At 44.2% G+C, this 13,515-nt stretch overlaps 1 protein-coding gene across 1 annotated transcript in view; it reads left to right on the top strand.

The window, feature by feature from the left end:
- Positions 1–5,924: 5,924 nt before the first annotated feature.
- Positions 5,925–13,515, top strand: part of LOC140198439 (uncharacterized) — a 163,841-nt gene continuing 156,250 nt past the window's right edge. Inside the window, exon 1 of the mRNA XM_072259529.1 lies at positions 5,925–5,930. Coding sequence (XP_072115630.1) covers positions 5,925–5,930 — 6 coding nt within the window. The remainder of the gene's footprint in view (positions 5,931–13,515) is intronic.

Genomic DNA, 13,515 nt, shown 5'->3' with positions numbered 1-13,515 from the left:
ACCCTCGCCAGTCCCAACATCCTTTAATGCCACCAGATTTAAAAACTCACTCTCTGCTCCTCGTTGACATTACAGTGCTGTGCAAAAGTCTGAGTCACCCTAGAATAGGTATGTGTCGGGGACTGTGGAACCGACATATTATAAGCAAATCTCATGGGATGTACAGAATGTAGTCCTAATTCATATATTTATAGATCAATATATATTTAGGATTAGTTTAGTTAGCCATTTGATTACAATTTAATTGGTTCAGCACAACATTGTGGGCCGAAGGGCCTGTTCCTGTACTATACTGTTCTATGTTCTATGGATCACCCGTGGAGGAAGTTGAGAGGAAAACAGGGTTCAGTGTTTCTGTTGAGGATGACAGCAGACAAGAAATTATGACAGCAGCTCGTAAACTATCAGAAAACACGAGTGCACAACATACTGAATTAGTGACTATGACATGGGCAGTTAGTGATTCAGAATAATTGGAGAGTCATAGAATCATTGAGCACTACACCACAGAAACAGGATCTCCAGCACACCTAGTCTGTGCTGAACTGGTATTCTGTCCAGTCCCATTGGCCTGCACCTAGAACACAGCCCTCTTACCCCTCCAATCCATGTACGTATCCAAACCTGTCTTAAACGTCTCAGTCAAACCCTCATCCACCACTTCTGCTGGCAGATCGTCCCATGTTCAACCACCCACTGAGTGAAGAAGTTTCCTTTCAGGTTCCACATAAATATTTCACCTCTCACCCTTAACCTATGGCCTTTCTCCTTACTGTCTGTGTCACCCAGGACATGTCCTCTTCTCATTGCTACCATCAAGGAGGAGGTACAGGAAACTGAAGGTTCACACTGAACAATTTAGGAACAGCTTCTTCCCCTCTGTCATCAGATTTCTGAATGGACATTGATCCCATGAATACAACCTCTCTACTTTTTTTGCTCTTTTCGCACTATTTATTTAAATTAGCTATATGTACTGTAATTACTATATATAGTTACTGGCATTTTGTTATTTAATTATATATTGCAATGTACTGCTGTCGCATAACTAAAATTTCATGACAAATACCAGTGATATTAAACCTGATTCTGATTCTGCTCTTCATTTTGTTTGTCACTATGACACTTTATTCTGCATTGTTATTGTTTTCCTTTGTAATACCTTGACGTACTGATGTGATGAATTGATCTAGTGTTAAGTTGCTCTTCACTTTGTTTGTCACGTAACAAGTTATTCTGCATTGTTATTGTGATGAATTGCTCTAGTGTTAAATCTTCTCTTCAATGGGAGCTCAGTGAAACCCTCTCTCACTGCTTCTCCTCTGTGATGTCTGCTGCCCTCCGACTCTTCCACCATGTGCTCACCAAGACCCTCTACCACAACCACGTAACCTTCCTGGGAGCTTGTCTGTGCCACCATCTTGTGCCACATGGCCTCCAGTACCGTTTTCAGGTCTCTAGGTCTGGACCCACTGAGGATTCCAGCTACTGGTGTTTAATTGACTGCTTCTCCCTCCACATTCCACACGTCACTCTTTCTGCCATGCAGAGATACCTGGAGACTCTGTCTCAGTATCTGCCACAGCTCTGGGCCTTTCTCTCTTCAGCCTTTCATGGACCTGTCTGAAATCTTATCCTCCACTAGATCCATGTCTTCACCTTCCGCACGTCCAGCAAAGGTTGAAAGATTGACCACTCCACAGCCCCGTGTCTCTCACCTCTCCAGCTTCGCTGAACACCCCAAACCTCGTCTCTCCTGTGACAACACCAGTCCTCTTCCCCCTCCAATCTCAGCTCTGATCCTTGCCATGTCTTCTGAATTTCCTCCGACATTCCCCTCTTTGAGGCTGAATGTTTTCTCCTCAGTGAAGGCCTCACCTTTGTACCCCTTCACGTGCACCTCTGTGAGTTCCATGCCCACCACAGCAGTGAGCTCTTCTTCCATCACCGCTATCCCCAAGCCCACTTCTTTGCCAAGGATTTCACACCCTGTGCTGATAATACCTTCCCTCATCTCCTATCTCTCATCAGTGAGGCCTCAGAGTTCTCCGCTTCTTTCTTGACGGAGAACCAACCAATCCTCCTCCACCACCATCCCCCTTCGTCTGGCAGATCTAGTCTTCACCTTCAAAATTTTACAAAATTGGGCTCCTCCCTCTTTCTCCAAACTCGAGGTGTAGCCATAAGAACTCACATGGGCCCGAGCTCTGCCTGCCTCTTTGTTGGCTATGTCGAACAGTCCATGTTTGGCCTTCCCCAGTTATACTCCCCATCTCTTCCTCTGCTACAATGACAACTGCATTGGTGCTACCTCATGCACCCATGCTGAGCTCGACAATTTTATCAACTTTGCCTCTGACTTCCACCCTTCTCTTAAATTCAGTTGTTCCACCTCTGACATCTCCCTCCCTTTTCTCGATCTCCCTGCCTCCATCTCTGGAGAAAAACTATCAACCAGCATCTTCTATAAACCTCTGATTTCTATGATTATGTCGACTAACCTCTTCCCTATTTCTTATAAAAATGCTTTTCCCTTTTCTCTGTTTCTTCATCTGCACTGCATCCGTTTGTGATGCAGCACAAAGTTTCTAAAGAGCTCAGGAGAGTCAGTTTTCTTTCTGCTGGCTGAAATCAGCTCTGGATCAATAAAAAGCACAGCGGACATTGTAGGAGTGGCCATTGTTGGAGTGGTCGTTATTGGAGTGGGCCAGCATTGGTGGTCCAGATTTGGCTCAGTGGTCTTGGGCAAACATAACTGGAGGTTCTAAGTAAGTAAGCAAGAAAGTTTCTGGGAATATTTTTTCAGTTAGTACATAGAGTTGAAGCCAGAAGTTTACATACACCTTAGCCAAATACATTTAAACTCAGTTTTTCACAATTCCTGACATTTAATCCTAGAAAACATTCCCTGTCTTAGTTCAGTTAGGATCACTAATTTATTTTAAGAATGTGAAATGTCAGAATAATAATAGAGAGAATGATTTATTTCAGCTTTTATTTCTTTCATCACTTTCCCAGTGGGTCAGAAGTTTACATATACTTTGTTAGTATTTGGTAGCATTGCCTTTAAATTGTTTAATTTGGGTCAAACATTTTGGATAGCCTTCCACAAGCTTTTCACAATAAGTTGCTGAAATTTTGTTCCATTCCTCCAGACAGAACTGGTGTAACTGAGTCAGGTTTGTAGGCCTCCTTGCTTGCACATGATTTTTCAGTTCTGCCCACAAATTTTCTTCTGTATTGAGGTCAGGGCTTTGTGATGGCCACTCCAATACCTTGACTTTGTCGTCCTTAAGCAATTTTGCCACAACTTTGGAGGTATGCATGGGGTCATTGTCCATTTGGAAGACCCATTTGCGACCGAGCTTTAACTTCCTGGCTGATGTCTTGAGATGTTGCTTCAATATATCCACATAATTTTCTTTCCTCGTGATGCCATCTATTTTGTGAAGTGCACCAGTCCCTCCTGCAGCAAAGCACCCCCACAACATGATGCTGCCACCCCCATGCTTCACGGTTGGGATGCTGTTCTTCGGCTTGCAAGCCTCACCCTTTTTCCTCCAAACATAACGATGGTCATTATGGCCAAACAGTTCAAGTTCTGTTTCATCAGACCAGAGGACATTTCTCCAGAAAGTAAGATCTTTGTCCCCATGTGCACTTGCAAACTGTAGTCTGGCTATTTTATGGCGGTTTTGGAGCAGTGGCATCTTCCTTGCTGAGCAGCCTTTCAAGTTACGTCGATATACCATCCCAACCGTGAAGCATGGGGGTGGCAGCATCATGTTGTGGGGGTGCTTTGCTGCAGGAGGGACTGGTGCACTTCACTAAATAGATGGCATCATGAGGAAGGAAAATTATGTGGATATATTGAAGCAACATCTCAAGACATCAGCCAGGAAGTTAAAGCTCGGTCGCAAATGGGTCTTCCAAATGGACAATGACCCCAAGCATACCCTCAAAGTTGTGGCAAAATTGCTTAAGGACAACAAAATCAAGGTATTGGAGTGGCCATCTCAAAGCCCTGACCTCAATCCGGTAGAAAGTTTGTGGGCAGAACTGAAAAAGCGTGTGCGAGCAAGGAGACCTACAAACCTGACTTAGTTACACCAGTTCTGTCTGGAGGAATGGAACAAAATTCCAGCAACTTATTGTGAGAAGCTTGTGGAAGGCTACCCAAAACATTTGACCCAAGTTAAACAATTTAAAGGTAATGCTACCAAATGCTAACAAAGTGTATGTAAACTTCTGACCCACTGGGAAAGTGATGAAAGAAATAAAAGCTGAAATAAATCATTCTCTCTACTATTATTTTGATGTTTCACATTCTTAATATAAAGTAGTGATCCTAACTGACCTAAGACAGGGAATGTTTTCTAGGATTAAATGTCAGGAATTGTAAAAAACTGAGTTTAAATGTATTTGACTAAGGTGTATGTAAACTTCTGACATCAACTGTAGCTAGTGTGTGTTACTTGTAGAGATGTGGGAACTCTGGGAGACCTGCAGCCTCACTGATAACTACATATGCATGAAGAGCACCAAGTTACATCTCCTCAGAGACTGTGTTAAAGAACTGGAGCTGCAGCTGGATGACCTTCAGCTCATACGGGAAAATGAGGAGGTGACAAATAGGAGATACAGGGAGTCAGTCACCCTGAAGTTGCAGGATGCAGGTACCTGGCTGACTGTCAGGAGAGGAAAAGGGAATAGGCAGTCAGTGCACAGTATCCCTGTGGCCGTTCCCCTCAATAATAAGTATAACACTTTGGATACTTCTGAGCAGCGGCTGGGTCTCTGGCACTGAGCCTGGCTCTGCAGCTTCGAAGGGAATGAGGAGAAGAGGGGTGCAGTAATGACAGGGGATTCCATGATTAGAGGAGCAGAAAGCAGGTTCTGTGGACGTGAAAGAGAAACCCGGATGGTCTGTTGCCTCCCAGATCCCAGGGTTAGAGTTGTCTTGGATCGAGTCCACAGCATTCTAAAGGGGAGGGTGAACAGCTGTAAGATTTGGCACATATTGGTACCAACGACATAGGTAGGAAAAGGGAGAAGCTTCTGAAGAGAGAATCTAGGGAGTTAGGCAGTAAGCTGAAAAGCTGGACCATTGGGGTAGTAATCACTGGATTATTACCTGTACCTCGTGCCAGTGAGGGTAAGAATAGGATGAATGTGTAGCTGAGGAAATGGTGCAGGGGACAGGGTTTCAGATTTCTGGATCATTGGGATCTCTTCTGGGGAAGGAACCACCTGTACAAAAGGACAGGTTACACCTGAACCTGAGGGGTCAATATTCTTGCAGGCATGTTTGCTGGAGTTGTTGTGGAGGGTTTAAAGTAATTTGGCAGTGGGATGGCAACTGCAGTGATGGGGCTGAGGATGGGCAGTTGGTACACAACTAGTTGCAGTGTGCAGTGAGGCTGTGAGGACAGACAGGCAAACAATAGGGCAAGATTGCAATCAATGGTATGAGTTAAATTGTAACATTGGGCCAAAAACAAAAAAGGTGATGAAGGTGTTATATTTCAATGTACACAGTAGATGGAATAAGGTAGTTGATCCTGTGGCGCAGCTAGAGATGGCAGGTATGATGTTGTGGGCATTTGAGCTGTGACTGAAAGAAGATTAGAGTGGGAGCTTAATATCCAAATCTACACGTTGTATCGAAAAGATAAGCAGGTAGGCAGAGGGGTTGGGGTGGCTCGATTGGTAAAAATTAAGTTAAATCCATGGAAAGAGATCGACATGAGAAGATGTAGAAAAGTTGTGGGTAGAGTTAAGAAACTGCAAGGGTAAAAAGATCTTGATGGGAATTATATGCAGGCCTCCAAACAGTAGCCAGAATGTGATCTACAAATTACAAAGGGAAATAGAAAGGGCATGTAAAAAGGGCAATGCTGTGATAATCATGGGGGGATTTAGATATGCAGGTAAGTTGGGAAAATCTGACTGGAAGTTAGGTTTCAGCAAAGTGGCCATTGTGTGAGTGGGCCAGTGTTAGAGTGGGATTTGAGGCTTTGGCTCATCAAGGCTTAGGGGAGGATTAGTCCATAGGTAGATTTTTCTTTGCCATTTATTCTTTCATTCTTTCTTTTAGAACAGTGTGGTTGCCAGACAGGGCAGTGGAAGGCTCTTCTTGCAGGATATGGGAAGGGAGGGAGTTCTTCAGTGTTCCTGATGACAAAACCTACTAGAAGTGTATCCAGCTGCAGCTTCTAATAGACTGTGTGAAGGAGCTGGAGCTGGAACTGGATGAACTCTGGATCATTCAGGAGGCTGAGATCATTTACAGACAGCACACACAGTCAGGTAGTTACACACACTGTGCAGGACACGGGTAAATGGGTGACTGTCAGGTGGAGAAGGTGATAGGCAGCCAATGCAGAGTACCCCTGTGGCCTTTCCCCTCAACAGCAGGGAGGATGTGTTCGATACTGTTGAGGCGGGGTATCACCTAGCAGAGGAAAGCCAAAGCAGTCAGGTATCTGGTACTGAGTCTGGCTCTGTGCCTCAGAGGGGAAGAGGGAGAAAAGTCAAGCGGCGGCGATAGAGGATTCAAATTGATTAGGGTAACAGAAAGGAGCTGCTGTGGCTGAGAGTGAGATTCCCAGATGATATGTTGCCTCCTGGGTGCCAGGATCAGGGACATCTCCGATGATCCACAGTATTTTTAAGTGGGTGGGTGAGTGGCCAGAGGTCGAGGCCTACGTCAGTACCAATGACATGGGGAGGAGGGTGACGAGATCCAGCGAAGTGAGTCCAGGGAATTAGGTGCTCAGTTAAAGGACAGGATCTCCAGGGCTGTGATCTCAGGATTGCTACCCATACCATGTGCTAGTGAGGCCAGAAATAGGAGGATCATACAGTTTAATGTATGGCTGAGGAGATGGTGCAGAATGGAGGGTTACAGATTTTTTGATCATTGCACTTTCTTTCTGGAAAGTGAGGTTTGTACAAAAGGTATGGTTTGCACCCAAACTGGGGGACTAATATCCTAGTGGGAAGGGTTACTAGTGGTGGAGTTTAAACTTGAGTTGCAGGGAATGTGAACCAGAGTGTCCAAACAGATCATGGAGTGGTTGTAGAGAAAGGTGTTGTTACGCCCATGTACAAAGTCAGGTAGTTGAAAGATTGAGCATAGTGGGGCAAATGTCCTGAGCTGTGTATGTTTCAATGTAAGGAGTATTGTGGGAAAGGTGGATGAGTTTAGGGCATGGATCAGCCTGTGGAAATATGACATTGTAGCCATTACTGAGATTTGTTTGCCAGAGGGAGAACTGGCAGCTCAATGTTCTGGGGTTCAGTTGTTTTAGACATGATGGAGCAGGAGGGGTGGCATTACCAGTAAGGGAAAACGTCATGGCCGTGCTCAGTCAGGACAGATGGGAGAGCTCATCTTGTGAGGGTTTTTGGGTAGAACTGAGGAATAAGAAACGTATGGCTAAGTTAATGGGATAGTTTCACAGACCATCAGCAGTCCACAGGATTTAGAGGAGCAAATTTGCAGAGAGGTTGCAGACTGTAGCAAAAAGTCAAGGTTGTGATAATAGTCGATTTTATCTTTCCACATATTGACAGGGTCACCCATACCATAAAAGAGCTGGATGGGAAAGAGTTTGTCAAATGTGTTCAGTAAAGTTTCCTTAATCAGTGCATAGATATCTCAACTAGAGAGAATGTGATACTACATCTCCTATTAGGGAATGAGACAGGGCAGGTGACAAAAGTATGTGATCACAATGCCTTTAGTTTTATGGTAATTATAGAAAAGGATAGACATGGTCGGATTAAGATGCTAATTTGCAGACAGGCTGAATTTGATGGTATCAGAAAGGATATGGCAAATGTGGATTGGGACAGGTTGTTTTCTGGGAAAGGTATACTTAGGAAGTGGGAGGGCTTCAAAAGCGAACTTCTGAGAATACAGAATTTGTATATTCCTGTCAGAATTTAAGACAAGGATAATAGATTTTTGTAATCTTGATTTTTTTGAAAGACATTGATGCTCTGGTTAAGTAAAAGGAGATGCATAACAGTATAGGCAGGTAGGAACAAATGAGATACTTGATCAGTATAAGAAATGGAAGAGAACAATGAAGAAGGAAATCAGGAGGGCTAAAAGAAGACATAGCTTTGTGTGTGGTAAGTCAAGTCTAACCATTTTTACTGTATTTTTGAAGGAAATTACCAGTGTAATGCCCTGGTTAAGATTTCCAGTGCTATGTTGTAGGTATTTCATTTTAGCAAAAGCATTATGTCCTGCTGGTAGAATGTTTTGGTTTTGGCTCAGACAAGAAGCCCTGCTGTTCTACTTAGGAATGTTGTATCAGCCAGTCAGGATGGTGGGATCTGGAGAAAGTTTTTGAGAGGGTGTAGTGGATGGAGCTTTGTGATGGACAGTAGTCTGGTTTGGGGTCTTTTTAGCAGGAGATGTGGAGTGGGACAGGAGGGAAGATTCCACAGAATGCCGTAGGAAGGAGAGTCCCCATTGCAAGGGGTGCTTTGTGCAGATGAATATCTCCAAGGACGAGGGCCAATACTCGTGAGAGAAAGCCAGTTTGTTGAAGATGGCCTTCAAGGGAAGTTCGGACTGTGGTGGGTGCTTTCAGGCAGAGCATGGGTTCAGCATCGCGAGTAACGGTTTACCCAGCTTTGAAAAAGATGAGGTCCAATATTTAGACAGGTTTAACTGTAATAGGCCCTTTTAATTTTTTTTCTTCAATCTTTTCTTTTAATAACTGTTCGATAAAGCTGAAATTGATAAATATACTTTCTTTATAATTTTACGTGGTGTACAATCTGTTATTTCTTGCCAATTGATAATTGGGTTTGGGCAGTATTTCCAAATCATTCACTGAAATTGAGGTTTCTTTAATCAGAACACCATGACGTTCCTGTTTGGTTTGAATCCGAAGTCATACCGACCCGAGATGTATATTGTTTATGAAAGGTGCCTTCTCACCGTTGAGTCACGTGGCTGTTGTTGCACCAGGAGCGCTGAAGGCAAGGCATGGATGTGGTTTACATAGACTTTAGCAAGGCCTTTGAAATGGTCCCACACGGGAGGCTGCTCAAGAAGGTTCAGTTGCTTGGCATTCAAAATGAGGTAGTAATTTGGATTGCACATTGTCTTCACAGGAGAAGAGAGAAGCCAAAGATTGGAAGTAGATAGTTACCTCTCTGACTGGAGAGCCATGACTAATGGTGTGCCACAGGGATCACTGCTGGGTCCATTAGTTATTTGTCATCTAGATCAATGAGCAGAATGATAATGTGGTAATCTGGATCAGCAAATTTGTGGATGATACCAAGATTAGTGGTCTGTTGGATAGTGAGGAAGACTTTCAAAGCTTGCAGCAGGATCTGGAGCAGCTGGAAAAATGGGCTCAAATATGGCAGATGGAATTTAGTGCAGACAAGTGTGAGGTGTTGCACTTGGCAGGACCATCCAGGCTAGGGCTTGCAAGATGAGGGGTAGGGCACAGAGGAGTGTTTGTAGAACAGAGAGATCTGGGAATACAGATGCATAAATCCGTGAATGTGGCATGACATGTAGATATGGTTGTAAAGAAAGCTTTTGGCACATTTTTGCACAGGAGTTGAGATGCTATATTGAAATTGTACAACCATTGGTGGGGATAATTTGGAGTATTTTGTCCAGTTGTGGTCATTCTAGTAAGACTATTAGACCATAAGATGTAGGAGCAGAATTTGGCCCATCAGGTCTGCTCTACCATTTCATCATGGCTGATCCAATTTTCCTCTCAACCCCAATCTCTGCCTTCTCCCCATATCCCTACATGCCCTGACCAATCAAGAATCTATCAACCTCTTCCTTAAGTATACTGTACATAAATACTTGGCCTTCAGAGCTTCATAGAAACATAGAAAACTTACAGCACCATACAGGCTCTTCGGCCAACAATGCTGTGCCTAACATGCCCTCACTTTAGAAATTACCCAGAGTAACCCATAGCCCTCTATTTTTCTAAGCCCCATGCACCTACACGGGAATCTCTTAAAAGATTCTATCATATCCGCCTCCACCACCATCGCTGGCAGCCCATTCCATGCACTCACTATTCTCTGTGTGTAAAAAAAAACAACTTACCCCTGGCATCTCCTCTGTACCTACTTCCAAACATCTTAAACCTGTGCCCTCTCGTGTTAGCCATTTCAGCCCTGGAAAAAGCCTCTGACTATCCACACGATCAATGCCTCTCATCATCTTATATATCTCTATTAGGTCACCTGTCATCCTCTGTCACTCCAAGAAGAAAAGGTCAAGTTCACTCAACCTATTCTCATAAGGCATACTCCACAATCCACGCAACATCCTTGTAAATCTATTCTGTACCGTTTCTATAGTTTCCACATCCTTCCTGTAGTGAGCTGACCAGAACTGAGCACAGTACTCCAAGTGGGGTCTGACCAGGGTCCTATGTAGCTGTAACATTACCTCTCAGCTCTTGAACTCAATCCCACGGTTGATGAAGGCCAATGTACCGTATGCCTTCTTAACCACACAGTTAACCTGCGCAGCAGCTTTGAGTGTCCGATGGATTTGGACCGGAACATCCCTCTGATCCTCCATATTGCCAACAGTCTCATCATTAATACTATATTCTGCCATCACATTTGACCTACCAAAATGAACCACTTCACACTTTTCTGGGTTGACTCCATCTGCCATTTCTTAGCCCAGTTTTACATCTTATCGATGTCCCGCTATAACCTCTGACAGCCCTCCACACTAACCACAACACCCCGAACCTTTGTGTCATCAGCAAAATTACTCACCAATCCCTCCACTTCCTCATCCAGGTCATTTATAAAAATCACAAACAGAAGAGGTCCTCTTGGATCCCATGCCTCCTTACTTTCTCAATTAGCCTTGCATGGGGTGACTTATCAAATGCTTTGCTGAAATCAATATACACTACATCTACTGCTCTACCTTCATTAATGTGTTCAGTCACATCTTCAAAAAATTCTATCAGGCTCATAAGGCACGACCGGCCTTGGACAAAGCAATACTGACTTTTCTTAACATTGTAAGGGGTTTCTTCATTTATGTTACTGCATAGGCTAATTAAAATGGCTTCTTTGTTATGTTATAATTAAATAGCTTCTCTGTGATGTTAACTGCTGAGACAGTGGTTCTCTTTCTAGCAGCTTGTTTGGGTTATGTTACTGATAAGGAGGATTGTATCCATTTGTTAACCAATTGGGATAGGTGTTATTCTTTCTTGTGTGTCTGTAAGCTATTGTGATGCACGGGTTTTTGGGGAGAAAGTGCGATGGGGAGAGAGAGTGAACGCGATGCTATGAGCTGGCGACGGGTCGGACTCCGAGCCGAAGTCTAAGGTCCAGGGTTTTCGGCGAGGAGAGGAGACGGAGACAGACTCGTGTGGAGCGGCTGGTCGACCACCGTGGTTGGTCCCATGAGGCAGGTTGACGTGGTAAGAGGGGACCGAATAGTGAAGAGAGGATCGTTACTAGAGCTCCAACTGTTGGTGCACGAAGAGATTGAACTTTGAAAAATTGAGCGCCTTTTACTTTCCTTTTATGTTTTATCTCTATTAATTACATAGTTCCAGTAATATCTATAAATTGTAATTCGTTTAATCGTATATGGTGTATTGTCTGTTATTTGGTGGGGTGGGGTACATCACACAGCGTCCACATAAATTAAATGAGCCAGTTTGGTGGGGCCGAAGGCTGTTTTCCCTAGCCGACAGTGAGTTGAGCGAACCTTAGGCTTACTGGGGGGCTACATTTGGGGGCTTGTCCGGGATTGGATTCAGTGGTGTTCTGTGTGATTGCCCTGTTTAAATCGGCGCTGTTGTGTCTCTGTGGGATTGCGGCTAGTAATGTGAGTCTCTGGAGGTTATTTGCTGGTTATTGCAGCATGCGTGTTGGGTGAGGTCTTTGCTCGAGTTCAGACTAGTGCTGACGAGTTGGTGGTGGGACTAGGAGTTGTCCATACTGTTAGGAGAAAGAGGAAAGAGCGGTCTGATTCGGAGCTAGTGTCTGCGAATAAATGTTCCAGCTATGGCAAGCTTCACCTGGCTTTTGGGATATTGTCCACCCCTAAAGGGGCGGAGGTGTACGAGACGTGGACGGAGTGGATCTCTCAGTTGTTAGATGAATGGCAGTGCTCGGTTGAGGGAGAGCGACAGGGATTGGTTGAAGTTTGAGTAGGCGGGCAGTTGACGGTGTTAGAACTGTGAGGTTCAATTACCTCGTAGTGACAGCCGCCAGTTATCTGAAAGAGGGGGAAAAGTTTTCAGTGTGGCTAGGAGGGCAGCTAAATTGCTTGCATTGCCAGTGGGATCATTGCAGGGGATCAGCCCCTCCCTCAGTTGTTCGGCTGATCAGAGAGGTGTCAGGAAACTTAGTGGAGGCCCAGTAGGGGAATGGCTTGGGATCTCTGGGGAAGCACACGTTCCCAGCACTGTACCAAGGAACTTCCGAAAGGAAAAGACCCTATTCCTGAAGGCTTAGACGGTTCACGCCCCAGGGTGTTGTTACGGATAGAGGGAAGTGATGCTAAAGCCATCCTTGATACTGGGGCACAGGTCAAGTTGTTGTACAGTTCGTTTTACAACCGGTGTCTGAAACGTTTACCCTTGACAACATTAAGGGCACTGGAGATTTGGGGTACCAGTGCCAGTGATTATCCAGAAGATGATGATTGGTTAGTGAACCTGGAGTTCATGGGGGCATTGTCTGGGCACCCAGCGTTTCGAGCTGCTTCTGAGGACGTGTGTAGCAGCCTTGGGCGGGTACCGAATTTAACCGAGAGCTGATTGTGGTACGACCTGGGGGATGTATCTGAGGGTGAGACCCTCTTAGTAGACGCCCCGAAATACCATGAGGGAGGGGAGTTGTCCACTGAAGACACCCCGGTGAGAGAGAGGTCGCGGTGGCTGGACCCTGTAGCCGTGGAAGACGTAGGCAGCGTGTGTGTGGATTATAGGACTCTGAACAGGCGCAGTCATTGACCAGAATAAGGGCCTGAGGGCTGAAGACTCTATGGTCTGTTTTTTTTATTTTTATTTTTTTTAATATAATTTTAATTGAGTTTTCAAAGTGATTACATAGAGAGATAATGAAAGCAAGACTGCCTGGATATTGGAAGGTCTCCACATGCTCCACAGGATTCAAAATAAATTTAGTATATTTATTTATTACTTTCCCCAAGGGACCAAGATCTTTATCATCGGAGCAACTAAGTATGCCATCCTATCTTTTGTGAATAAGGGCACCAAATATTCAAAAATGTTTCATATTTATCTCTTAAATTATAAGTATTTTTTTAGTGGAATCAGCTGGACATTTCATTGTTCCAACGATTCATATTTAAATACGAATCCGATTTCCAAGTAACTGCTATAGCCTTCTTGGCTACTGCCAATGCAATTTTAATACATTCTTTCTGATATTTATTCAATTTAAGTTTTGGTTTTATCCCTTCAATGTGACCTAATAGAAATAATACAGGGTTATGTG

This window comes from Mobula birostris, chromosome 5, assembly GCF_030028105.1.
Source record: "Mobula birostris isolate sMobBir1 chromosome 5, sMobBir1.hap1, whole genome shotgun sequence".
NCBI lineage: Eukaryota > Metazoa > Chordata > Chondrichthyes > Myliobatiformes > Myliobatidae > Mobula > Mobula birostris.
The sequence above is the reverse complement of the archived record's forward strand: the minus strand, read 5'-3'. Positions and strand labels throughout refer to the sequence as shown.